Source organism: Myotis yumanensis, unplaced genomic scaffold (assembly GCF_028538775.1).
Source record: "Myotis yumanensis isolate MYYU_CA2020_CCGP unplaced genomic scaffold, mMyoYum1.0.hap1 SCAF_2, whole genome shotgun sequence".
In the NCBI taxonomy this organism is placed as follows: domain Eukaryota; kingdom Metazoa; phylum Chordata; class Mammalia; order Chiroptera; family Vespertilionidae; genus Myotis; species Myotis yumanensis.
Window position 1 is genome coordinate 33268842 of NW_027223753.1, and position 27400 is coordinate 33296241.

At 47.4% G+C, this 27400-nt stretch overlaps 1 protein-coding gene and 1 pseudogene across 2 annotated transcripts in view; one reads left to right on the top strand and one right to left on the bottom strand.

Moving 5' to 3' along the window:
• LOC139001790 (selection and upkeep of intraepithelial T-cells protein 1-like) overlaps nucleotides 1-24608 on the bottom strand; it is a 77389-nt gene extending 52781 nt beyond the window's left edge. The window contains exons 1-2 of one of the 2 annotated variants that reach the window (XM_070403328.1): nucleotides 24337-24608; nucleotides 723-803 (exon numbers count right to left, since the gene is read on the bottom strand). In XM_070403328.1, the coding sequence (XP_070259429.1) occupies nucleotides 723-798 (76 nt within the window). In that variant the 5' untranslated portion in view covers nucleotides 799-803; nucleotides 24337-24608. The remainder of the gene's footprint in view (nucleotides 1-722; nucleotides 804-24336) is intronic. The other variant, XM_070403329.1, reaches the window with a different exon arrangement.
• On the top strand, nucleotides 1030-3844 carry LOC139002392 (pre-B-cell leukemia transcription factor 2 pseudogene; annotated as a pseudogene).
• Nucleotides 24609-27400: the final 2792 nt, after the last annotated feature.

A 27400-nucleotide genomic window follows, 5' to 3' on the forward strand; every position in this document is an offset into this window, starting at 1 on the left:
CTCTGTGTGTGACAGGGGGCGGTGCCCCAACTCCCCTATTGGCCATACTCTGTGAGTGACAGGGGGGAGCTCCTCAACCCCCTGATCGGCCCTGCTCTGTGTGTGACAGGGTACGGAGCCCCAACCCCCCTGATGGGCCCTGCTCTGTGCATGACAGGGGGTGATGCAGCAACTTCCCTATTGACCCTGTCTTGAGTGTGACAGGGGGCGGTGCCCCAACCCCCCAATCGGCCTTAGCCTGAGCGTGACTAGGGGTAGCATCGCAACCTCCTGATCTGCCCTGCTCTGTGCATGACAGGGGGCAGCGCCCCAACTCCCCAATCAGCCCTGCTCTGATCCTGACCAGGGGCTGCACCTAGGGATTGGGCCTGCCTTCTGCCACTCGGGAGCAGGCCTAAGCCAGCAGGTCATTATCTCCTGAGGGGTCCCAGACTGTGAGAGGGCACAGGATGGGCTGAGGGACCACCCTCCCCCCCGAGTGCAAAAATTTTTGTGCACAGGGCCTCTAGTGTTTTATATTAGGTTCTGTATAAATAAGTACTCAGGGAAGACCTGTTGGCTTGAAAAAACTTCACTTACAAATAATAAGCTTGTTTTCACAGCTTTCTTCTGCAGAAAAAAAAATGGAATTTGGTGAGTGGCAGAAGGAGTATTTGTCTCCCTGAAGCATTTAGCACCCTTGCTAAGAAGCATCATTAACTAGGGCTAACAATAGTTCTTACCTGAACTTGCTATTGGTATCACCAGGAAAAAGATTACAGGGAAGCATCCAAATAAAGTGTGGGCAGTAAACTCCATTTTACCTGAAAATGGAAAAGAAGGAAGATTAATATTTGATTAGAAGAGAGGCTATATTATATACATTCAGTAATTTATTGATTTATGCTGTCAATAAATATTTAATAAGCACATATTTACAACTGTTCTATTTATTACAAAAATAGAAATAATCAAATTATCTGTTCTAGAGAAGAAAATATATTTTAATATACACTTAGATTGTTATATCCTATCTAATAATAGACAAACATGGTAATTAACTGTACCTCCGACATGCTTCCCACTGGCTAATCAGGGCGATATGCAAATTAACTGCCAACCAAGATGGCAGCCGGCAGCCAGGCAGCTGAAGCGAACAGGAGGCTTGCTTGCTCCAGTGATGGAGGAAGCCAAGATTCCCCGCGTGCCGCCGCCCAGCTCTGAGCTGCACTCTAAGCAACTATGTTGCAATTATAGAAGGTAAACAAACCCCAGAAACCTGCTTTCAGCCAGCTGGGCCTCAGAGCTGGAGTTGCAACAGTGTTTCAATTATAGAAGCTAAACAAAGCCCTGATACCTGCTTTCCACAGCAGAGGTCTCAGAGTTGGAGCCGAGCCTCAGAGCTAAAGCCAGCTCTCAGCTCCAGTGACAGCCATAGAAGTAGAAGGTAAATAAATCCCAGAATTAAAAAAAGAAAAGAAAAAAAGGAGAGGTTGGGAGCTTCAGTCACCTGCCAGCCTGAAAACGGCCCTCAGCCCGTCACCCAGACTGGCCAGGCACCCCAATGGGGACCCCCACCCTGAAGGGGGTGTGACCAGCTGCAAACAGCCATCAGCCACTCATCCAGGCTGGCCAGGCACCCAAGCGGGACCCCCACCCTGATCCAGGACACTCTTCAGGGCAAACCAGCCGGCCCCCACCCGTGCACTAGGCCTCTAGCCTATATAGTAACAGGGAAATATGCAAACTGACCCTAACAGCAGAAGGACTGGGAATGACTGGTCACTATGACACACACTGACCACCAGGGGGCAGATGCTCAATGCAGAAACTGCCCTCTGGTGGTCAGGGTGCTCTCACATGGGAGGAGCTCTGCTCAGCCACAAGCCAGGCTGATGGCTGCCAGTACAGCGGTGGTGGTGGGAGCCTCTCCTGCCTCAGCAGTGCTAAGGATGTCCAACTGCAGTTTAGGCCTGCTCCCCGCTGGCAAGTGGACATCCCCCGAGGGCAGCCGGGCTGCCAGAGGGATGTCTGATTGCCATCTTAGGCCCAATCCCCCGGGGAGTGGGCCTAAGCCAGCAGGTGGTCATCCCCTGAGGGGTCCCAGACTGTGAGAGGGCACAGGCCGGGCTGAGGGACGCCCCATCCCCCCTGAGTGCACAAATTTTTGTGCACTGTGCCTCTAGTCCTATATAATAAGAGAGGAACATGCTAATTATCCATTATACCTGTAATGTCATGACCAGATCATCAGGCTGCATCCCTGCCCTCTGCTCAGGCAGCTGCAAGGCCTGGGGTAGGATAAGATACAATAGGAGGGGATAAGAAAGGAGAAGGAGAGGAAGGCAGTCCTACATGCAGAAAGGCCTAGAGGAGAAACAAAAATACAGAGAGGAACAAACCAGTGAGGAGCAGGATGCCCCCTGCAGGCCTTTGGCAGGTCCCGGATGGAGGGATGGACAGTCAGAGGCATTATGGGCAGAGGCGCTCCTGCTTTGAGGCAGCAGCGCCCGGATGCTCTGGCCTCGGCCACCCTTGCTGGGCCAGGTGTTCTGGGCAGGGAATGGGAGCAGGAAGGCAGTGGGGATGCGGGGGAAGGGGGGGAGGGTCAGTGAACACCTGACCAAGGCTGAGCCCTGGGCTGGGGGTTAACCCTCCCCCCCCCCCCCCCAACTTCCCCTCTGCCAGCACACAGAATGGAAGCTTTAAGGAGGGAAAAAGAGCTCCTTTCTTGTGCTCACACACACCCCGGCCTGGGCCTCCTCTCTCTCAGGCTCCATTTTCTCCATTGCCGGGGGCCAGGGTATCCTGTGGGGGATTCAGCGGGTACCACAGGTCTCCCTTCAGAGCCAGGGTGGACCCCCAGAGGGAGCCAGGAGATGGAGAGATGGGCGGGGGTCAGAGTGGAGAGAGCAGCCGCCTTGTAAGTTTGGGGGGAAGTAACCAGGCAGGGAGGGGCAGAACAGGGATGGGGCACAGGGCCCCCCCATCCCCCACCACTTTGGGCGAGCAGCTGCTGGGGCGGCCCCCTCCAGGCAGGGGGGGGTGGGTGCGCTGTGGCTGGTGCGTGTGGAGCCTGGGGACCCTGGAGAGCCTCACAGTGGAGGTGGTGGGGAGGATCCTATGAGGCCAAGGGAAGCAAGACATTGGGAACATTCTGCAGCAGATTATGACCATCACCAACCAGATCCTGGACAAGGTCCAGGCCAAGAAACATGCCCTAAACTGCCACAGAATGATGCCAGCTCTCTTTAGCTTCCTGTGTGAAATCAAGGAGACCTCTGCGCTCCTGGTTCCTAGATGCCAGATAGAAACGCCGGAACTTCAGCAAACAGGCCACAGAGGTCCTAAATGAGTATTTCTATTCCCACCTGAGTAACCCGTATCCCAGTGAGGAGGCTAAGGAGGAGCTTGCCAAGAAGTGTGGCATCACCCTCTCTCAGGTCTCCAACTGGTTTGGCAACAAGAGGATTCACTATAAGAAAAATATCGGAAAGTTTCAAGAGGAGGCAAACATCTATGCCATCAAGACCACCATGTGTGTCAACCAGGGGGGCCACAGCTGCACCAGGTCCCCAACACTCCCTTCCTCTGCAGGCTCTGGCAGCTCTTTCAATCTTTCAGGATCCGAAGACATGTTTCTGGGGATGCCCGGGCTCAGCAGAGATTCCTACCCTGCTTCCCAGGTGGAATCACTCCGACACTCAATGGGCCCAGGGGGCTATGAAGATAACCTCGGGGGAGGCCAGATGGACAGCACTCGGGAAATGAGGGCAAATGGCGCTGGCAGGAGGCTGTGACCCGGTCCTCAGTGATGTCCCCAACAGAAGGACCAGGGCACGCTCATTCTGACACTTCCAACTGATCTCATCCCTCAGGGCCACAGGGTGGAGGCTAATGAGGTGACTCTTGACAAGAGGACAAGGCATCCAGAGGACTAGCCCCAGACACAGGAGAAGCACAAGGTGGAGAAGGGCAAGTGGGGTCCCCCTACCCTGGCCAACTCAGTGCTGGGGTTGCTGACTACATGGCAAGGAGAAGGGGGTCCCCTAAGGTAAAGGTGGAGTCTGTCTCCCCTTTTCCCCCTTCTTTTCAATCTTTTTTCTCCCCATTTCTTACACAGAAACACACCTAGAACCCTATCTTTCAGATACTATCTCTCATAGACACATACACAACTATTCTGTTTCTCTCTCTCATAGATACATACACAACTATTGTTTCTCTATAGACACATACATTCTCTCTCTCTCAAACACATATACGACTATTCTGTTCCTCTCTCTCTCTCTCTCTCTCTCTCTCTCTCTCTCTTACCCCTTTCTGGTTTCACCCATTCTCTCTCCCCCCACCCCTTATCTGCTCTGGGATCTGTGGAGACACCAGCCTTGCCCTATCTACCATAGATGCCAAAAATGGGGACACAACTTCTGGACAGATGACTTATTATAATCATTTTATTACATATTTAAGTGAAATTATTTTGCTGCATGCCTTAAACTTATTCAGTTCTGTCTGTCAATTATCCTATATAATAAAAGGGTAATATGCAAATTGACCCTAACAGCAGAACAACTGGGCACGACTGCCAGCTTAGGCCCAATACCCCAGGAGCAGGCCTAAGCCATTAGATGGACATCCCCCAAAGGGTCCCAGACTGAGAGAGGACACAGGCCAGGCTGAGGGAAGCCCCGAGTGCACAAAAAGCAGGCTGTGTGGGGTGACCAGGCCAGCAGGGGGGTTAGTATCTCACTAGTATCTCAATAAAAGTTGAGAAAAGTGCTGAACACTGTTCTGTTTTTATAATTATTACTAGAGGCCCAATGCACAAAATTAATGCGTGGGGTGTGTGTGTGTCAGGGGGGGGTATCCCTCAACCCACCCTGCACCCTCTCCAATCTGGGACCCCTTGGGAGATGTTCAACTGCTGGTTTAGGCCTGACAATCTAGGACCCCTTGGGGGATGTCAGACTCCCCAGGATCAGGCCTAAACAATTGGACATCTCTCTCACAATCCTGGACCGCTGGTTCCTAATCACTCACCTGCCTGTCTGCCTGGTCGCCCCTAACTGTCCCCCTACCCCCGCCAGCCTAATTGCATCCTCACTGCCTCTGTGTGCTGACCTGATTGCCCCTAACTTCCCCCTCCTGTCTGCCTGGTTGCCCCTAACTGCCCCCTCCCTGCCGGCCTTGTCACTCCTAACTGCACCCCCACCAGCCTGGTCACCCCTAACTGCCCCCCCCAGCAGCCTGGTCACTCCCAACTGCACCCCCCACCGTCATCCTGGTTGTCCATAACTGCCCCCCGCACTGGTCTGGTCTCCTCTTACTGTCCTCGCTGCCAGCCCGGTTGCCCCTAACTGCCACCCTTTGCTGGCCTGATTGTCCCTAACTGCCCCCCCCCCCGCCAGCCTGGTCACCCCCAACTGCATCCTGCCAGCCTTATTGCCCCTCACACTCCTCCCCCTCCCCCCCGCCCCCACCTTGCTGGTCTGGTTCCTCCATGCAGCCTGCTGTTCAATCGTTTAGTCAACCCTCACTAACCCCCCTGCTGGCCTGGTCACCCCACACAGCCTGCTTGTTCAGTCATTTGGTCGTTCCTCACTAACCCCTCTGCCAGCCTGGTCATAGGCAGCCATCTAGTGAGGGCATGAGGGTTAATTTTCATATTACCTCTTTTTATATAGGATTGCCACTTTCTATATTCTTATTATCTATGGTTAATAATATTTTTACTTTTACTAACTTAAAATCCCTTCAAGCACTGAGATTATATCTGACTCAATTTTCTATGCTTAGTGTTTAAAATATATTTATTGGATTAAAATTACTTATTTATTCATTCAATCAGTGCATAATATAGATCAGGACTTTCCTATAGACAGAGATAAACAAACCCCTAAAACATAAAACATTCTTTAAAAGAGTATAGTTTTTGATCCACCTTTTAACTAAACTGCTAACATCACAGGCTCACCACCTATCCAACCTTAATAATTTTATTCCCTTATAAAGAAAAATATAGAGCTGCAAACTAAATTCTCACCAAATTAAAACTGCTAATCAACTTGTTAAATGCAAAGGAAATACGTTGCAATCCTGAATTCAATTTTTTTATTTCTTATTTTTACTAGCCCATCTTAAACAAAGTAGTTTAGTTATCTTTCAAAATTGCATGTAATACATTAAGAGAAAAAGTAAAAGGAGAAATTAGGATAAATATAAAAATCAGAGAAATAAGTGGCAGCCATATATAAAGTAAGATGACACCCTTTCTGATGGCCAAGCATTTTTCTAGAGAACAATGTACTACTGAAAACAATGAATTACTTTATTCATAGTGTATTGGTTTTCAATTGCTACATAACAAATTAACAATTACTGGCTTAAAACAGCAGACATTTATTATCTCACAGTTCTGTAAGTCAGAAATTTAGCAGGCTTGACTGGCTTCTCTGCTTAGGGTCTCACAAAGCTGAAATCAAGGTTTTGACCAGACCCAAGAAAGTCAATAATATTCAAACAGGAAAAGCAAAGTGGTTTTGATACATAATAATAAAATTTATAAAAACCCTTCAAAATTTTTAAGCAAAAGTACAGAAAATGACACATTATGAACTGGATAGAAACGATATTTTAAAAATTACATACTTCTCATAAACTGTGGAGGGCAGAATTCATTGAAACAACATCTTTAAAAGGCTAACATTCATATATATAAGGAGCCAGGGGTCGTCACGACCAAAACAACCAGATGGACGACTGAACAGGCTGCGTGGGGTGACAAGGCCAGCAGGGGGGTTAGTGAGGGACAACCAAACGAATGAACACCAGGCTGCATGGGGCTACCAGGCTGGAAGGGGAGGGCAGTTGGGGTCCATCAAGTCAGCAGGGGAGGGCACTTGGGGGCAAGATCAGGCTGGGAGGGGAAGGGAATTGGGGGCAACCAGGTCAGCAGGTGAGGAAGCTGGGGGCAACCAGGCCTGCAGGGGAGGGATTTGGGGGGAAACAGTTTGGCAGGGGAGGGCAGTTGGGGGTGACCAGGCCTGCAGGGGAGGGAAGTTAGGTGTGATTGGGCTAGCAGGGGAGGCAGTTGGGGACAATCAGGCTGGCAGGGGAGCAGTTAGGCATCATCAAGCTGGCAGGGAAGCAGTTAGGGGGCGATTGGGCTGGCAGGCAGAAGCAGTTAGGGGCAATCAGGCAGGCAGGCAGGCAAGAGGTAAGGAGCCAGCAGCCCCAGATTGTGAGAGGAATGTCCAACTGCCAGTTTAGGCCCGATCCCGGGGATCGGTCCTAAACTGGCAGTTCGACATCCCCCGAGGGGTCCCAGATTGGAGAGGTAGACGCCAGGCTGAGGGACACCCCCCCGCCCCAAGTGCACAAATTTTGTGCACTGGGCCTCTAGTCCTATCTAATAATAGACAAACCTGATAATTAACCGTGCCTCCGACATGCTTCCCATTGGCTAATCAGGGTGATATGCAAATTAACTGCCAAGAAAGATGGCGGTTAACCACCAACAAAGATGGCGGTTAATTTGCATATATAGGCGCAATGCTGGGAGGCAAATGGGGAAGGATGGAAGAAGCCACCTGCGGCTGTTGGTGATCGGAAACCCAGGTGACAGGAAAGAAACGGCCGCCTTTGCCCCACCCCCCAGCGACCCCCAGCCGCAATCAGAGAAGCAGGGCCTTTGCCCGCCCCCCAGCTGTGTTAGGAGAAGCAGGGGCCTTTGCCCAACCCCAAGCCATGATCGGAGAAGCGGGGACCTTTGCCTGACCTCCAGCCATGATTGGAGAAGCAGGGACCTTTGTCCGACCCCAAGCCGCGATCAGAGAAGCGGGGACCTTTGCCTGACCCCCAGCCAGGATCAGAGAAGTGGGGGCCTTTGCCTGACCTCCAGCTGGGATCGCAGAAGTGGGGGCCTTTGCCCTGCCCCCTAGAAGTGATTGGAGAAGCAGGGGCCTTTGCCCACCCCCAGCCATGATCAGAGAAGCTGGGGCCTTTGCCCCGACTCCCAGCCGTGATCTGAGAACCCAAGCGCCTTTGCCCGCCCCCCCTCCAGCCATGATCAGAGAACAGGGAGCCTTTGCCCCACCCCCCAGCCATATAGGAGAAGTTGTGCGGGGCAGGGAAGAGGCGACACTGACACCTAAGTAGATCGGGAGCACCTTTAAAACTGCAAACCCCCTGAGACCAAGTCCTGACTGCCACGTAGATTGCGAGCACCTTTCAAACTGCAAACCCCCTGAGACCGGGTCCTGGCCGCCACATAGATCCTGAGCACCTTTCAAACTGCAAACCCCATGAGACCGGGTCCTGGCTGCCAATTAGATCTCTAGCACCTTTCAAACTGTGTGGGTAAAACCCATGAGAATGGGTCCTGGCTTCTATGTGCTGCCACGTAGATCTTGGGGGGCCAGCAGCCACCTCTTCTCTGCCTCCCCCCTCCGGTCCCCCACCGGTGATAAAAAAAAGTACCTGTATTTTTTTTCAAAGTACCTGTATTTTTAAAAACTTCTTGACAATGTAAAAGAATTTTACATTATGATCCAAGGGTGGTGGGGTGAGGAGAAGGAGCAGCAGAAAAATCCAACAAACAAAAAGGGAAACAGAAATGCGTGGTGGAAGGGATTTGAAGGGTGGGTAGGGGCATTGCCCAACTCTAAATGGAATTGGTTTGTTACTGAGTATTATTCATGGGAAGACAACATCCTGACTCCTTCTCTATACAGCATATTGGGAGTAAATATGATGCATCCAATTGGAAATATGATTAGGGGTTGGAAGACAGAGAGGGAAAGAAGAAGTCATGGACACTGAGAGAGTTACTGGCTTGCTGGCTGCAAATACTGAGTCTGCAATAGTGATAGAATTAAAAAGTGGGGGATATCTCTGGAAGATTCAAGAGATAGGGGGCAACTCTTCTATGGTTTTGACTTGCCCAGCAGATTTCCACATACACACATGTACCCGCCCATGTTTGCATGCACACACATATACACATAACTGACTGCCCTCCCTGGAAGCACAGAAGAAGAAGAAGCTGCCAGAAGAAGAAGCCGCCCACCTTTGGTCCAGGCGCCAGTGCCTGTGGCTGGCTGCAGCCCAGGAGACAGACAAGCCACACACCTGAGGTCCCAGGCTGCAGCCACCCAGAGAAGCTGCCAGCCCTGTGGTCCAGGGCGCCAGCGCCTGTGGCCAGGGAAATAGGTTCCCTCTTCTCCTACTGCAGTCATTACTTCAATATTCCCCTTCTGAATTTCTCTCCTGTGCTGCAACCCAACTCCACTTTTCATCGGGAGGATATGGAACAGAGAGAGCAGTATTAAAAGCTTACTTTCTTAAGCCAGTAAGGTTGGTATTTAAACATATAAATGGAAAACTAGAGTTCTTCCTAAGGTCTCAAAGGCTACAAAGGACAGGGACAGCACATGACCTATTATATCCAGCAATCCATATGGGGACTGAAAACTTTGCAATGATGACAATTACTGAAGATATTAATCAACTAAAATAGTTGACGGGGACAATTCTTCCATCTTTGAAAATATCTACATCAAATCTGTTTAAATAGATTTTCATCTGCATAATATAACACATTCTGAGAAGACCACCACCACCACCAATGTGGTCAGTGTTGTGCTGATAAATGTTTAATAACTGAGGGACCCCCCACTCCGAGTGCACAAATTTTTGTGCACTGGGCTACTAGTCCTATATAATAAAAGCCAAATATGCAAATTGTTTGACTGGGAGTTTGACCGGGACTTTGACCACTCACTATAATGTGCACTGACCACCAGAGGGCAGCGCAGAACACGGCAGGAGTGGGCGATGCAGTGCTGGCAATAGGTGGCAATGGAGGCACTGCCAGCCCTGATGGGCCCCAACCTAAGTGGGACCACAGCAGGATGGTGGAGCAGGTGAGTAGGTGGCACCAGGCCAAGGAGGGTGAGAGTAGGGGCCTGATCACCCTGCCAATCGCCCCACAAGCAGTGACCAGTGGCAGCAGGGGATGAGGCTGCTGCCCAGCTCCCAGGTGCTGAGGGAGCTGGGCAGGGGGTCCCAGCCCCAATTGATCACCCCGCAGACAGTGACCAGCAGTGGTGGCAGGGGGTGGGGCTGCTACCGGGCTCCCAGACACCGAGGAAGCCGGGCATGAGGCCTATCCCTGAGCAATCATCCCACATATGGTGACCAGCAGCTGGTAGACCCTGATCACCCAATTGGGGCAAGGCCCTGGGCTGGGATGGGGAACTGTGTGTAGGTGGCAGTGACCAACCTCCTGTGGCACCCGGGCAGGGGGCTGTGACCCCTTGCCAGCTAGCTGGAGGTGGGGGTGATGGGGACAGAGGTGCAGTGAGAATGCGGGGTGTCCACCAAGCTCACTCTCACTCCCCTTGCTACCCTCCCCCGGAACGCCAAAACTCATGTGCCAGGGAAGCCCTCACTCTCAGATGCCAGGCGCCCACAAGGAGCCTGCCCTGCAACTGCACAGCCTCTTCTGGGTGAGCGGGGCTGCAGCCACTTGGACCAGTTGGGCTCCCTGTGGGTTGGTGCAGGAGCCGATCTACAAGGCCAGCCAGGAGTGAGCACGCTGACCACCTGGCTTCCATGCAGTGCCACTGGGTGGCCCAGAGGCCCACGCTGCACCACAGCCTGCGGCGTCCAGCCATGCTTATAGCATCTCTGCATGGGGACTCAGGCACCGTGACTCAGGTGCTGCCCAGGGCCCAGAGGTCAGCTGGGACCTGCCCTTACACATTAGATGTTCACACTTTGATTGCTGGCCAGACCTAGGGACCGCAACTGTGCACAAATTTCATGCCCCAGACCTTTAGTTAATACATATGCACCCAACCTAAGAATACCAAAATGTATAAATCAACTACTAACATAACTAAAGGGAGAAACTGACAAAAACACAGTTATAATAACAGACCTAAGTAACTCATTAACAGCAATGGATAGATCATCCAAACAGAAAATCAGTAAGGAAATATTGGCCTTCTATGGCACATTAGATGAAATAGACATAATTAATAGCTCTGTGTCTCCATAGTCTCTTTTCCCTTGTGTTTCTGTTATTTTGTTCTATGGTAGTCTATGAGTTTTCCCTGGTTCCTTTTTTTATCTTATGTGCCTCTGTTCTAAACTTTTTCATGATTATCATTAGGATTATGCAGCAGTAAGCTTCATATATGCAGTAGTCTATTTTCATCCCAGAACACAGAATGTGCATTCTTTGCTAATGCACACAGAACATTCTCAAGGATAAATCATATGTTGGGTCGTAAAATGAGCCTAAACAATTTTAAGATGAAATCATTCCAAGCATATTGTCCAAGCACAAAACTTTGAAATTAGACATCAACCACAAAAAGGAAGTGGGGAAAATATAAACATGTGGATATTAAATATCATGTTACTAAATAACAAGTAGGTTAAAAGGAGAAAGATGAGATCAAAAGATAGATAGCGACAACTGAGAATGACAAGATGACATATCAAAATTCAGGGGTTAGAAAAAAAGTGGTAATAAGAGGAAAGTCTGGATGGTTTGCTAAGTGGTTAGATCATCAGCCCATAGACCAAAGGGTCAGGGGTTTGATTCCTGGTCCCAGCTAAGACACGTTCAGTAGGCAACCAATCAGTGTGTCTCTCTCACATCAATATTTCTCTCTCTCTCTCTGTCTCTCTCTCTCTCTCTCTCTACCTGCTCCTTTCTCTTTTGCACTCTGCCTGAAAATCAATGCAAAAAAAACATCCTCAGGTGCAGATTAAAAATATAGGGAAGTTTATATCATTACAGGCCTGCCCCACAAAAAAATAAACAAGTTAACATTGCAGCTTAAAGAAGTAGAAAAAAATACAAAGTCCAATGTCAGTACTGTAGAAGGAAAGAAATAAAAATTATTGTGGAATTAAACAAAATAGAGAACAAGCCGAACCGGTTTGGCTCAGTGGATAGAGCGTCGACCTGCGGACTGAAGGGTCCCAGGTTCGATTCCGGTCAAGGGCATGTACCTTGTTGCGGGCACATCCCCAGTGGGGGGTGTGCAGGAGGCGGCTGATCGATGTTTCTCTCTCATCGATGTTTCTAACTCTCTATCCCTCTCCCCTCTTCTCTGTAAAAAAATCAATAAAATATATTTAAAAAAAAAAAACAAAAAAAAAAACAAAAACAAAATAGAGAACAAAAAGACAACATAAAATATTAGTGCAATAAAGACCTCTTTGAAAAGATTAATAAAATTGACAAACCACTAAAGAAAAACAAGGAAAAGAATAAAATTCAGAAATGAAAGAGAAGTTACAATGAAAACCACAGAAATATAAAGGACTATACAAGAATACTATGAAAGGTTATATATATGCCACCAAATTCAATAACCTAGAAGAAATGTACAAATTATTTGTAATCTACACTAATAAAAGAGAAACATGGTAATTGGCGTACGACCGCTACCCTTCCCATTGGCTAATCAGCATATCCTTATGCAAATTTACTGTCAGCCAAGATGGCTGCCGGCAGCCATGCACTGAAGCGAGCAGGGAAGCTTGCTTGCTCCCCTGACTGCAGACTCCAACGTTCCCCGCCTCACGTGCCGGCCTCTCAGCTGCAACTCTAAGCAACTATGTACTATGTTGCAAATAAGAAGCTAAACAAAACCCCAGAAACCAGCTTTCATTCAGCCAGGTTCACCCAGCCGGACCGCAATATTGTATCGATGTTTTCAGCAGCGAGGCCTCAGAGCTAAAGCTGGCCAAGAATAAAAAAAAAAAAAAGAAAAAGAAAACAAGGAGTGGTTGGAGCTTCAGTTACTCACCAGCTGGAAAACAGCCCTCAGCCCCTCACCCAGACTAGCCAGGCACCCCAGTGGGGACCCCCACCCTGATCCAGAACACCCTTCAGGGCAAACCAGCCAGCCCCTACCCATGCACCAGGCCTCTATCCTGTATAGTAAAAGGGTAATATGCCTCCCAGCACCGGGATCAGCATGACAGGGGACAGCGCCCAAACCCCCTGATTGCCCTGCGGCTCTGTGAGTGACAGTGGGCGGGGCCACAACCTCCCTATCCGCCCTGCTCTGTTCGTGACAGGAGAAGGCGCCCCAACCCCCTGATCAGCCCTGCTCTGTGCCTGATGGGGGGAGCTCCCCAATCCCCTGATCGCCCTGTGGCTCTGTGTGTGACAGGGGGCGGGGCCACAACCTCCCTATCTGCCCTGCTCTGTTCGTGACAGGGGAAGGCGCCCCAACCCCCTGATCAGCCCTGCTCTGTGCCTGATAGGGGGGAGCTCCCCAATCCCCTGATTGCCCTGTGGCTTTTTTTTGACAGGGTGGGGCACACCAACCCCCTGATCGGCCCTGCTCTGTGTGTGACAGGGTGCAGCGCCCCAATCCCCCCCCCCCACGGGCCCTGCTCTGTGTGTGACGGGGTAGAGCCATAACCTCTCCATCGGCCCTGCCCTGAGTGTGACAGTGGCGGCGCCTCAACCCCCTGATCGGCCCTGCTCTGTGGGTGATAGAGGGTGGCGCCCCAACCCCCCTCCACGGGCCTTGCTCTGTGTGTGACAGGGTAGAGCCATAACCTCCCCATTGGCCCTGCCCTGAGTGTGACAGGGTGCAGCGCCCCAACCCTCTGATCCGCCCTGTTCTGTGTGTGACAGGGGACGGTGCCCCAGCTCCCCTATCGGCCCTACTCTGTGAGTGACATGGGGGAGTTCCTGAACCCCTTGATCGGCCGGGCTCTGTGCTTGACAGAGGGGAGCTCCCCAACCCCCTGATCGACCCTGCTCTGTGTGTGATAGGGGGCAGCGCCCCAACCCCCTGATCGGCCCTGCTCTGTGCATGACGAGGGTGGCGCCGCAACCTCCCCATCGACCCTGCCTTGAGTGTGACAGGGGGCGGTGCCCAAACCCCCCAATCGGCCCTACCTTGAGCGTGACTGGGGGTGGCATCGCAACCTCCCCATCTGCCCTGCTCTGTGCATGACGGGGCGGCGCCCCAACTCCCCAATCATCCCTGCTCTGATCCTGATCAGGGGCTGCACTTAGGGATTGGGCCTGCCCTCTGCCACCGGAAGCAGGCCTAAGCCAGCAGGTCATTATCTCCCAAGGGGTCCCAGACTGCGAGAGGGCACAGACTGGGCTGGGGGACCCCCTTCCCCGCCCCCCCGAGTGCACAAATTTTTGTGCACCAGGCCTCTAGTCTATATATATAAAGAGCCAGGGTCCATAAGGTGGGCAGGGACTGGTGAGCGGGCTGAATTGTTGACCTCTCAGAGAGAGAGAGAAGCGTGGCTGCTGGTGAGGCCTGGAGAGAGAAGCAGGGTCTGATCCTTATCCTCTGCAGCAGCTGCTAATCAGCCCTTGCCTGTCTCTCTCTCACGACCTGGCCAGCAGCCACGCCTCTCTCTCTCTCCAAGAGGTCAGCAGTTCAGCCCTCTTGCCAGCAGCCAGGGGCATCTACTGATCAGCCCTGCCTCTCTGATCAGGCCCGGAGATAGGCTCAGAGATGCTGACTGGCATAGAAACTGACCAATCAGAACCAAATCTGGGTGAACTGCGAGGAGCCAATGGCTGCCTAGGAGGTGGAGCTTCTGATGCTGACTGGAATATAAACCAACCAATCAGAACCTAATCTGGGTGAACTGCAAAGGCAGACCCTAAGGTGGAGGCTGAGGAGGGGTTTTAAGGGCCACAGCTGTTTGGTGTAAGGTGTAAGAAAGCGGTTCAACTTTTTAATGACTGGTTTGGCAGTATAGTGTATGGCTGGCTATCAGTCATATACACTATACTAATACATATAGGAATTAAAAGGAATTATGTATTTTTGTCTGCCAAGAGCATCTCCTCCTGCTGAAAACTGCTTCCCCCCACCATTTAAGCAATCCTATCCTATATAATCTATCTGTACTAATAAAAGTGTAATATGCTAATTAGACTGGGTCAACTGGCCATCTTCTGGAAGTCTGACTTCCTTCCAGACAAAGCCATGATGGTGGAGGCTGAGGCAAAGGCAGTTACGAGCAAACAGGCCGGCAGTGGAGGGCATTTGGGGGTGAGATCAGACCAGCAGGGAAGGGCAGTTGGGGGCAATCAGGCAGGCAGGCAGAGAGGTTAGGGGAAATCAGGCAGGCAGGCAGAGGTTAGGGGAAATCAGGCAGGCAGGCAGAGGGGTTGGGGCAATCAGGCAGGCAGGCAGGTGAATGGTTAAGAGCCAGTAGTCCCAGATTGTGATATGGATTGGGCCTAAACCAGCAGTCAGACATTCCTGAATCGATCCTCGATTGGAGAGGGTGCAGGCTGGGCTGAGGGACCCCCCACCCTGTGCATGAATTTTGTGCACTGGGCCACTAGTCCTATCTAATAAAGAGGAAATATGCAAGTTGGCTGTCAAGCTGTCACAAATATGGCAGTGCCCACAACAGAGGTGGGGTTTCTGTAACACAAGATGGCTGCACCCACAGCAGAGGCTGAGTTCCCATAACGAGCCTTAATGAGCAATCAGTAGGGACTGGAAGCTGCATGGCGCTGGGCTGGGGCAGGGGACCTGAGGCTGCACCTCCGACCCAGTGGGGCTTGACAGGGGACCTCAGGCCATGTCCCCCACCTGGCGGGGCTTGACAGGGGACCTCAGACCATGCCCCCCACCTGGCGGGGCTTGACAGGGGACTTCAGGCTGCTCCCCCTGCCCTGGATTGGGGGACCTCAGGCCGGGCCCCTTGCCCTGGCGTCGCGCCCGAGGACCTCAGGCCACAGCCCCTGTCCAGTGGGGTTTGATTGGGGACCTCAAGACATGCCCCCTTCCCCGGTGCTTGGCTGGGGGACCTGAGGGTGTGTCCCCCACCCAGCACCAGGCCAGGGAACCTGAGGCTGTGCCCCCTGCCTGGCAGGGCTTGACAAAGGTGAGGTTGGCCAGGTCTGGATCTCACCCAATGAGGGTGGGGCCAGCTGGGTCTGGGTCTTGCATGATTTTGAGACACTGCAGGTGGGCAGGGACTTGACTCTGGGTCCCGTGGCACACCCCAGACTCTGACACGAGGAAGATTTACATATACATTTTCCTAATTTTCTTTCATCTCTGACACTTCTATTATAGAGAAAGGGCAAATAACAATATTAAAATATTTCCTCTAATTAATCTCCTTTTAATGTGCACGAATTTCATACACCAGACAACTAGTATTATATAAATTACTGAATTATGAGAAGTTAAAAAATCGAAATAGGACAATCAACAGTAAGAAAATTGAAACAGGAGAAAACAAGATGGCGGCATAGGTAAATACTGGAGATTGCTGCCTCGCACAACCACTTCAAAAATATAACTAAAAGACGGAACAGACATCACGCAGAACCACACGAAGGCTGGCTGAGGGGAAATTCTACAACTAGAAGGAAAGAGAAAAGCATAATGAGACTCACAGGAGGTGCAGAGCTGAAGTAAAATACAAAGGTGCAGAGGTGCGTGTGGAGCGGGCTGGGGGCTGAGGACACGGTTGTCTGTTTCAATCGGGAGGGAGTCTCAGGCTCTGGGCTCCAGTTCTGGGCGAGTCTCCTGGGATCCAGACTCAAACAGGAGAATTGGGACTGTCTGGCATCGGTCGGAACTGGAGGGCAGCTTTCTCTCCGAGGTTTGCAGCGGTTGCTGGGACACTGAGAGGCAGAGCCTCTGGGGACAGGACTGAGAGAAGCCAGAACTGCTCACTCCGCCCACCCTGTTGATCCCCTGGGACACGCCCCGCCCAAGCCTTGCACGGAGGCATTTGCTGGTTAGCCTCAGGCAGAGGCTAGATTAGCACAGCCCTAGAGGACAGAAGTTCTCCCACTGCAGACACAGCTGATTCTCACAGCCAATTGGCCTGGAGGTCAAATCCCACCCAGTGTTACCTACAACAATCAAGGTTTAGCTACAACAAGTCTGTGAACAAAGACCACAAGGGGATGCACCAAGAGTGTCTACCTCAGGTAATTGGGACACTTAGCACAGAAAGCCACTCTATCGACACAGTGAAGCATAAAAAATGCTGAGACAAAGAAAAAGGACACAAATGACAGAAATGGAGGAAAGCAGGCTGCTGGATATAGAATTCAAAACCACACTTTTGAGGTCTTTCAAGAGTCTTCTAGAGACTGCCGATAAACTTAATGAGATGTACAAGAAATCTAATGAGACCCTCGATGTTGTGATAAAGGACCAACTAGAAATTAAGCATACACTGACTGAAATAAAGAATATTATACAGACTCCCAACAGCAGACCAGAGGATCTCAAGATTCAAGTCAAAGATTTGAAATATGAAGAAGCAAAAAACACCCAACCAGAAAAGCAAAATGAAAAAAGAATCCAAAAATATGAAGATAGTGTAAGGAGCCTATGGACAGCTTTAAGCGTACCAACATCCGAATTATAGGGGTGCCAGAAGATGAGAGAGAGCAAGATATTGAAACCCTATTTGAAGAAATAATGACAGAAAACTTCCCCTACCTGGTGAAAGAAATAGACTTACAATTCCAGGAAGCTCAGAGAACCCCAAACAAAAGGAATCCAATGAGGACCACACCAAGACACATCATAATTAAAATGCCAAGAGCAAAAGACAAAGAGAGACTCTTAAAAGCAGCAAGAGAAAGAAAGACAGTTACCTACAAGGTAATACCCATACGACTGTCAGCTGATTTCTCAACAGAAACTTTGCAGGCCAGAAGGGAGTGGCAAGAAATATTCAAAGCGATGAATGCCAAGAACCTACAACCAAGATTACTTTATCCAGCAAAGCTATCATTCAGAAGTGAAGGTCAGATAAAGAGCTTCACAGATAAGGAAAAGCTAAAGGAGTTCATCACCACCAAACCAGTATTATATGAAATGCTGAAAGGTATCCTTTAAGAAGAGGAAGAAGAAGAAAAAGGTAAAGATACAAATTATGAACAACAAATACGCATCAATCAACAATTGAATCTAAGAATCAAGTGAATAAATAATGTGATGAACAGAATGAACTGGTGATTATAATAGAATCAGGGACATAGAAAGGGAATGGACTGACTATTCTTGGGGGAGAAAGGGGTGTGGGGGAATGGAGAAGAGACTGGACAAAAATCGTGCACCTATGGATGAGGACAGTGGGTGGGGAGTGAGGGTGGAGGGTGGGGTGGGAACTAAGAGGAGGGGAGTTATGAGGGGAAAAAAGAGGAACAAATGTAATAATCTGAACAATAAAGATTTAATTAAAAAAAAGAAAATTGAAACAGTCATCAAAAAGTAAAAGAATAGGAAGAGTAACCAAGATGGCGGCATAGGTAAATGCCTGCACTTGTCGCCTCCCACAACCACATAAATGTTACAACTAAAATACAGAACAACTATCATCCAGAACTGCAGGAAAGCTAGCTGAGTGGAAGTACTACAACTAGAGAGGTAAAGAAGAGAGCACATTGAGACTGGTAGGAGGTGCAAAGGTGCAGAACAGGCTGGTTTTTAATTGGGAGGGAGATCCCCTCTGCGGAGGCTGCCTAGAGGGGCGAGGTGTCCCAGTCCCACACCAGACCCCCAGCCCAGGGTTCCAGAACTGGGGAAAGATGTCCCTACAGGCCATAAGAACTACGGACTATAAAAACCAGTGAGGATTGGGGCTGAGTGACACACAGGCTGCTGGAGACCCAGCTGCTCCTCTTTAAAGGCTGGCACCACGAACTGAATTTACAAGCTCCCGCTTGCTCTGAGCTTCACTGCCAGGTGAGGCTCTGGGGGACCCAGACACATACGGGGAGAAACTGGACTGTCTGGCATCAGGGCAGGAATGTGGGGGCGACTTTCTACCAGACAGAGGTGCTCTCAGCGGTCATTGTTCCCATGCGGGGACCTCCCTGGTGTCTACCTATGAACCAGGAGGTCACTGTTTGATTCCCAGTCAGGGCACATGCCACATTTTCAGGCTCAAGCCCCAGGAGGGGAAGTGCAGGAGGCAGCCAATCAATGATTCTCTCTCATCATTGATGTTTCTATCTCTCTCCCTCCCTTTTCTCCGAATCTATAAAAACATATTTAAAAAACAAAACAAAACTATGAGCTGATGTCTTCATAAAACTTGCTAGTCTATTACAGAATTCTGGCATGTTCTAGACACTTCACAATTGTCTAATTCCTAGTTTCTCCTGTAAAATAAAAGTAACTAATGGTTATAAGAATCTTAAGTCAGTTTAGAGAGATTCCTCAGTTTTGATATCTGATCAACCTCAATTTATCATCTCTCCACCCCTGATATCCTATCACCCTGCCTTCAATGAGAATCCTGTTAGGTTGGTTTAGCAAAAATTATCTCTACCTTTGATATCTCCTCTTAAAAACTTTTCATCTACTAAGTTTCTCAGCCACCTCCTTGGGTATAAATCTTCATTTGTTCTTGTCACATTCAGAGTTGAATTTAATTGCTCTCCCCTGTTGTAATAGTTTTGACACCTTTATGGTAGTCCCGAATAAAGTCTTTCTTGCCATTTTAACGTGTCAGAATTTTTTTTTCTTTAATAGTACAGATTTCTGGGCTGGCATTTCTTTCCTTTTAGCACTTGAAAAGTGTACTGTTTTCTTGTGATTAACGTGGTTTATGAGTCATAATGTGCTGTCATTCAAGTCCGTGTTCTCTGTTGGTAATATGTTATTTCTCTCTATCTGCTTTCTGGAGTTTTTCCTTGTATTTAGTCTTAATAAGTTTGACTCTAATGTGTATTAATATATATATTTATTCCAGATTATCATGTTTTGGTTTTATTCAGCTTCTTGAATCCATAGGTTTAAGGCTTTTGTCAAACTTTCAGAACTTTCAGGTATTATCCCTTTGACTATATTGTCAGTTCCACTCTCTTCTTCTGCTTAGGTACCCTGATGATGTTGAATTTTTTGTTGTTATTTCACAGGTCCCTGCGGCTTTGTTCAGCTTTTTAGTCTATAGTATTTTATCTTTGGGTTTTAGATTGAGTAGTTACTATTATTCTGTATTGCAGTCCACTGATTTTTCTTCTCTCAATTCTGTTCTTTCATTGAGCATAATCAATGGATTTTTACTTCAGTTATTGGATTTTTTTATTATAAAATTTCAAGCTATTTAAAAAATATTGCTTTTGTCTTCTATTTTTCTGCTGAAACTTTTTTTTAATATATTTTATTGGTTTTCCACAGAGAGGAAGTGAGAGGGACAGACAATTAGAAACATTGATGAGAGAGAAACACAGATCAGCCGCCCCCTTCACACCCTACTGGGGATGTGCCTGCAACCAAGGCACATGCCTCCTACTGGGACCCTTGAGTCCATACGCCAACACTCCATCCACTGAGACAAACCAGCCAGGGCTGCTGAAACTTTTTACATTTGTTTCATGCATGCCAGTATGTGCTTATAGAAGCATTTTTTTAAACTTAAAAACAACTTTGAAATTCTTATCAGATAATTTCAACATCTGTGTCACCTAGTGTTGGCATCAGTTGTCTGTCTTTTCTTAAATGTGAGAATGGATTTATTTTTAATATTATTTATATATTTTATTCCAAAAAGTATATTTCTCCTATTAATATTCTGATCTTATTTCTTTAAAAAAATAATGTGGGCAATATTTGCTAGAAGCATTTGACTCTACCTATAACCTAACTTCTATTAAATTTAAGTAAAGTGCTGGCCAGTGTGGCTCACTTGGTTAAGCATTGTCTCATGCAATGAAAGATCACTGGTTCTATTCCTGGTCAGGGCACATGCCCAGGTTGTGGGTTTGGTCCCTGGTTGGGGTGCATGTGGGATTTTTTTTTTCTCTCTCTCCCTGTCCATTCTTTTCTCTCTCTTTCTCTCTCTTTCTCTCATACTCACAAACACACACACAAAAAAAATAAAAAAGTCTTTAAAAATCTTTATTGAGATAATTATAGTTTCACATGAAGATATTAAAGATAAATATTACAGACATAACCTATATATCCTTTACTTAGTTTCCCTTGACAATAACGTTTTATAAAACTACTAGAGGCCTGGTGCACTAAATTTGTGCAGGCGGGGAGGACCCTCAGTCTGGCCTGCAAGGACACAAGCATTCCATGCCCAGCCTGGCCAGAGGCCAGGCTCACGAATTTCAAACCGATTCATTTGCCAACTCAAAAACCTTGTCTATAATCTCAACTGCTATCTGATTTTAATCCTCCTGAGTATTTACATATTTTCTTCTCTCATCCCTCCCAAAACTAATCCTAGAGTTTTGAGAATCTGGAAACTTGGGCAAAGGAGAAAACAACCAAGAAATCTGAAATCTCAGTTCATTACCTCAACCAAAATCAACAGTGCCTTTTTGTATGTTTTGGGCCAACTCAAATGATCAGGTCATGTGAATCATAAAGCACAAAATACAGGTGTCCTTACTGACTGTGAAAAGTCCAAAGTGTAATTAAGTGTGCTTTTTCATGGTGGCAGTGTCATTTACTCTACGCTTAAACGTTTGCGTTTCTTTAAGCCTCTCTTTGTCGTACAGGCACACACGATTGCATCATACTCAGATTCGCCAGCTGGGACTGTGGAGTGTGTGTTTTTCCTATTAGTCCTCAGTGTTAGCTGTCAGATGCACTAATCATTGCTTCCTTGCTGCATCTACCACAGAAGAACACGAGCTACTGTCAAGAACAGTGCCCAGAGAGCATTCCTGACAGGTGCATGGTTTGCTTTAGCCAAGCGCTCCGCTGGAAAGTTTCCTCTAACCAGGAACACCCGCTTTCAATCCCTGGAGCTGCCAGGGCGCAGGCTGACTGGGTCCCCACTAGAAGGGGAAAGAGTTTTACACTCACTCTGCTAGGCTGCCCAACCTGAGGAACAATCTTTCAGCGAAACTCCTCCAACCCTCGTGGACAGGCTATCCAAAGCTCTTGGGTGCTTAGAGAATGCTGAGAAGGTTCTCTGTGAAAGGGAGCATGGGCTCACCTTGCTGGAAATCTGGGCACTGGAGGTAGATGGGGAGCCAGGGGAGCTGGGGCTCAGGAGGAAGCTAAATGCAGGAGGCACCAGAAGCACAGAAAGGAAGGAGTGCAGGAGAGAGTTGGGGGCTCTGATGGAGAAATGGAATTAACAATAAGGATTGCCCCCCCCCCCCCCCCCCCCCCCCCGCAACAAGCAGTCTGGCCAGTGAAGCCTCTTTGTTCCAAATGGCTTAAAATTGTCTCATTCAGAAACACCTCAGAGCTGAGAATTTTCAGGCATTATTCCCTTGGAAGACCAGGAAGAAAAATCTCACCACAACAAGTGCTGTGCTCAGAAAGTGCTTCCCATCCCCTCATTGCCCCAGGAAATGAAGAATCTGGCAATAAAAAATTCCCAGTTTGGAAAGTGTTCTCCTTCCCCACCAGGCCTTAGGTTCCCCTCCATGACACAGAGAAACTGGTGGAACTGGCAAGAGGGATCCCATCCAACAAGTGACCTGCTCTGGTATGTATTGTCCTACCATGGGTTAGAGAATATCTTCCCACCTACAAACACTAGGTAGCACCAGCAAGAAGGATTCTGACACTACAAGTCTGACTAAGGAATGGCTCTTAGTATTCATAGGCCACAGGCTCTCTCCCCTCACTTAGAAGTAGCAGGCAGCACGCATAGGCAATATTTTTCTGTCTCCAGCAGAGACCAGCAGGAACCCCAGTAGCAAGCACACCAAAATAACATCTTCAAAGTTTTTGAAAAGTTTTTATCATTAGAGCCACATAAAAATAAGCTAGAACCAGTTTATCTACTTGTGTGCACAGTGTGATGAACTGTTAAAATATAAAATTTAAATGGCTCCAGGTCTCCTGACAAAATAGATAAAATTTCTAGGATATGACAAAAAAAAATCCAATACACCAAGAACCATGGGCATCACTACATGAATGAGAATAGCAAAGAAAGAGCAACACTGAGATGAATCAGATGTTGAAATTATCTGATAATAAATTTTTAGAAAAGAAGTGATGATTTGTAATTACTACTGGTTTGCTGAAGGATTCTTCTTTATCAAGCACCACTCCTTTGAGAATTTTGAAATATAGTTTATTTAACACTAGCTGTAATCATATGTAAATTCTCATAAGTGCCTTAGAAATAGGTCCAGTCTGATCATGTTTAACGCTTCAAGTGGAAATGGCCTACCCACTACTCTCCAGGGCAATGATTTTTCTCCCCACCCTGCTCTATGTTTCTGAGCAAACCTAAGATTTAAGGTGTAATCTGTGAGTGCTAAATGGGTGGCTCTGATGGAGGAATGTGAGAAAGGAAAAAAGGAAAGGGCCAGAAGTTGTTCTCTATCCTGAACTCCAGGATTGGTTTCTTTAGCAGCAGTATTAGTCCAAACCATTTTCTCCTCCCCAACCAGTTTCCCAAGTCTCATTTTCTGCCCCACCCCCCACCCCCGCCAAGTCCTATCCCAGATCTAGCAGTGAAATGTCCAAATATTAATTTGATTTCCTTGCATATACAAAGTCCCACACTTACATCTTTCTACTTCACCCCTCTCTGCCACACCCCCACAAAATCTAAACTGAGAGATAGTGTAGAAGTTTGATCCTGAAACTCTGTACATCACACACACAAGAAAAAGGATTATTCTGAGTTTTAAAAAGTCAGACCAAAAACCTGGTTCATGCTGTATGATTTCATTTATATATAATTCTGAAAAATGCAAATAATCTTCATGAAAGCATATCAATGGTTGCCTAAAGGTGGATGAAGGGGCAGGAGGGAGCAATTACAAATGCGCACGAGGACACTTTTAGGAGTGCTGGGTACATTTATTATATTGACTACAGTGATAATTTCTCTCTCTCCCTCAAATAAATGTATGCCATTTATTTGGTGTACATTATACCTCCAAAAATCTGTTTCTAAACAGGGATCCTTTTTTAAATATAATTTTGAGAAAACATCAGTAATAAGTTTTTAGGGGGTATTTAAATTTAATGACTGTAACATTTATATTTTCTAAGAGGATTCTTGGTAACTGGGGACACCTTTCTTAGTGTCTATCACATATGAAACACTGACATCACTTACGTTTTCTTTGAGTACTTTCAAAGAAAGAGACTGAGGGAGTGGCAGAATTTCAGGGACCCAGAGGAGACAGGATTAGTTTTTAATTATCAGCATTCCAAAACTGGGTTTTGAAAACTGATTCTCTCTTTTTCAGTACCTCACTGCCTGTTAGCTTTCCAAATCTCCATTTACCACTATTCTGTGATGAAAAGATTTACAAGACATTACAGAATTCGAGCTAAAAGAACCCCTATGGTCCTGCTAAAGGAGGTGGATATAGCCTTGTCCCTAAACATCATTCACAGTCTCATCACTTACTTGGGCTCCAGGATCCAGAGGAAATTTCTTTCCCGATCCTTCAGAAAGTTGGCTCAATGTCTCAAAGTGACTCGGCAGTGCTCCTCCACCAACAGTCGGTAACAGCTACACTCCAGTCTAGTGAGGACTCTTTACCACAGCTTCCACCTACAGCCTGCTGGCGGAACTTTTTTCCTGCCACCTGAAATCAATATCTTTTCATTGGGAAATCAGCAATGTGTCTGTTTTATGCACTGTAAACTCTCAAATCTATTTGAAACTGCACCTTGCATCACCTGAGAGGACTCCATGTTACATTTGCAAGAGACACGTTCCAACATGACATGCCCTGCCCTGAGATAATATCTGAGCCAAAGCATTTTTCTTCATGTATTTTTTCATGGGTCTTTCTGTGACATTACAAGAATGCTAGAAAGGACTGGAGGGGAATTGTTGCTCTGATTAGTAGTTTTATGTCCTCTTGTAAATACAATTTAGTTTCCTCTTACTCATCCAGCCCTACTAAGTACTATTTTTTTCTACTACCCACACCAGTGCTGTTTTCTTTCTGCATTCAATGTAGAGAACCATGCAAAGCAAGCACTTGAAAAATAATTTTCAATTTTTTAAATTAACCAAACAATGAAATTTTTAATTTAAAGGAACCTGGATGAGGCTTAGGTAGTCAGTGCTGGAAATTACCTGGTCCATAGGGGACTTGTAATGATGGTGTTCTAAAAAGCAACCTTGACATAGGCTTGTGGACGAAAAAGGTGCCACATACTAAACCTGACAAGCTGAGGGGAGGCCTACATGGTGGCCTTACAAACTCAGAGACCTAAAGTAACCACATACGATGGTCTGAAATTAAAACTTTGTAGCCAAAAGTGAGTCATGGTTATAGTCACGTCCTAGGGTGTATCTTTCTTGACAAAGGTCCATCTTTACCTTTACTAAGCCTGTCTATTGTCTTTTTGCATCTATGATAACATACCTTTGGAAAGTCCAGGTAATTTCCTTTTTCCAGACCCCTCATGGCTCAATATCCCACCAGAGCAGGAGACCACAGAACCCCTCATTATTACTCTAATCCTGTTAATTGTTAACTGTTAGCTACCTATACCCACCTATCTATACTAATAATAGAGGAATGTGCAAATTGTCCAGGATGCTGTCACAGTAACAGTAATGACCGAACAGCAGGCTGTGTGGGGTGAAAAGGCCAGCCGGGGGGGTTAGTGAAGGATGACCAAACGACTGAACGGCAAGCTGCGTGGGGCAACCAGGCCAGCAGGTGGGTTAGTGAGGGACTACCAAAGGAGTAAACAAGCAGGCTGTGTGGGGCGACTAGGCTAGTGGGTGGAGGGCAGTTGGGGGCAACCAGGCAGGCAGGCAGGTGAGCAGGTGATTAGTTAGGAGCCAGCAGTCCTGGATTGTGAGAGGGATGTCCCGGATTTGAAACAGTACAGGCTGGGCTGAGGGTCCCCCTCAGCCCAGCCTCTAGTTTAAAATAAGTATGTGTCTATTCCTTTTATTTTTTATCCAATCCTAGAGATTTCCCTGTTTTGCTTTCTTCCATCTCCTTAATCTATCACCAATGATTTTCATGTAATGTCTTTAGGTTCCCTCCGCTTTGATTCTGATGCATAAAATAAGTTGTAAACACCCCATTTTCCAGAGCATTTTCTCAATATGTTCAGGTTTTGCTTCCTGGCAACTGTCATCAGTGAGGCTCAAATAAACTCATAAATTCAGAAAGGTTTGGACATGTTTTATGTCAACAAGCCACTATTACCACAAAGTACAGGTGTAAAATGAGGCTTAAAGACAACAGACTTAAAAGTTTATAAGTAGAGGACCATAGGCAAACCTCTAAATTCTTCTTATTCCATAGAAAGCTGTGCTTAGGCCAGTCATGGCTGGACTGCAGGCATCATGGCCAGTGTTATGTAGAGAGGAATCCCCTGCTACTGTAATGCTCTGCTTATTTAAGGGATAAGAGTAGTAAGAAACATTTATGTTGTGGCAGAATGCACGGGAGAATGATCAGCCAGCACTCTGAGGGAGGAAAGTTTAACCTTTATTTCACAGATCTGCTAGTCTAGGGAAATTCCGGATCCAAAGCATGAACTGAACTCGTGGGGAGGCTCTGGCCTATATATCTTTCCCTGTGGTGGGCCCTGAGGGTCCCTGTGGCTCTGCCCAAGTCAGTCTTGATGAGGCCTTGGGGACATGCTCCACAGCTCAGCTGAGTCAGCTGTGGCGGGGCCTTTAGGCTCTGCAACTCTATCCAAGTCAGTCAGAGTGGGGAAGTAAGACTACAGTTTTAACTAGATACTGAACAAGGTTGCAAGCCCCGCCCCCCATTTTCCTTTTCAATGTGACTAAAACAAAGGTGACTCTAAAGACAAATAGTGGCCAGTCGCTTGTTTTTCTGTTGAGCTAATTCAGAGCTACTGAATCATCTTTCTGTTGAGCTACTGAAAGCAGGGGTTGGAAATGAATCTCTTGGGCCATCCAGATATTTTCCTCAGTACATCTCTGACCTTTGGGGGGTTCAGTAATATTTCTTTCCATTGTAATTCACTGCCTGGAGAAATAGTAGAGGTTGTTTGGAGATAGTCCTCTATATTTCTAATAAGCAAGTAATGTTATTTACTCCATGACTCAATCCTGTATACATATTTCAGGGTGGGATTATTTAAAGTTAACTAATAGAGTTCTGTCACCTGCCCCATCCCCCACCCCTGGCATTTAGCAGGACTAATCTGTTCCTCAATCAAGTAAAGCTATTCTTTCATCCATATACATTTTAGGATGATATAATAATTTTCTTTTCAATTACAGTTGTCATACATTATTTTATTACTTTCAGGCATATACTATACTGATTAGACAGTACCTAACTTACTAAGTGATCATCCTGATAAATTTCATGCCCATTTGGCACCATACATAGTTATTAAAATATTATTGACTATATTCCATGTATTCTGTAACAACCAATTTGTACTTATTAATCTCTTCATCTTCTTCACTCATTCCTCCACCCCCCCTCCCATCAGGCAATTGTAAAAATATTCTC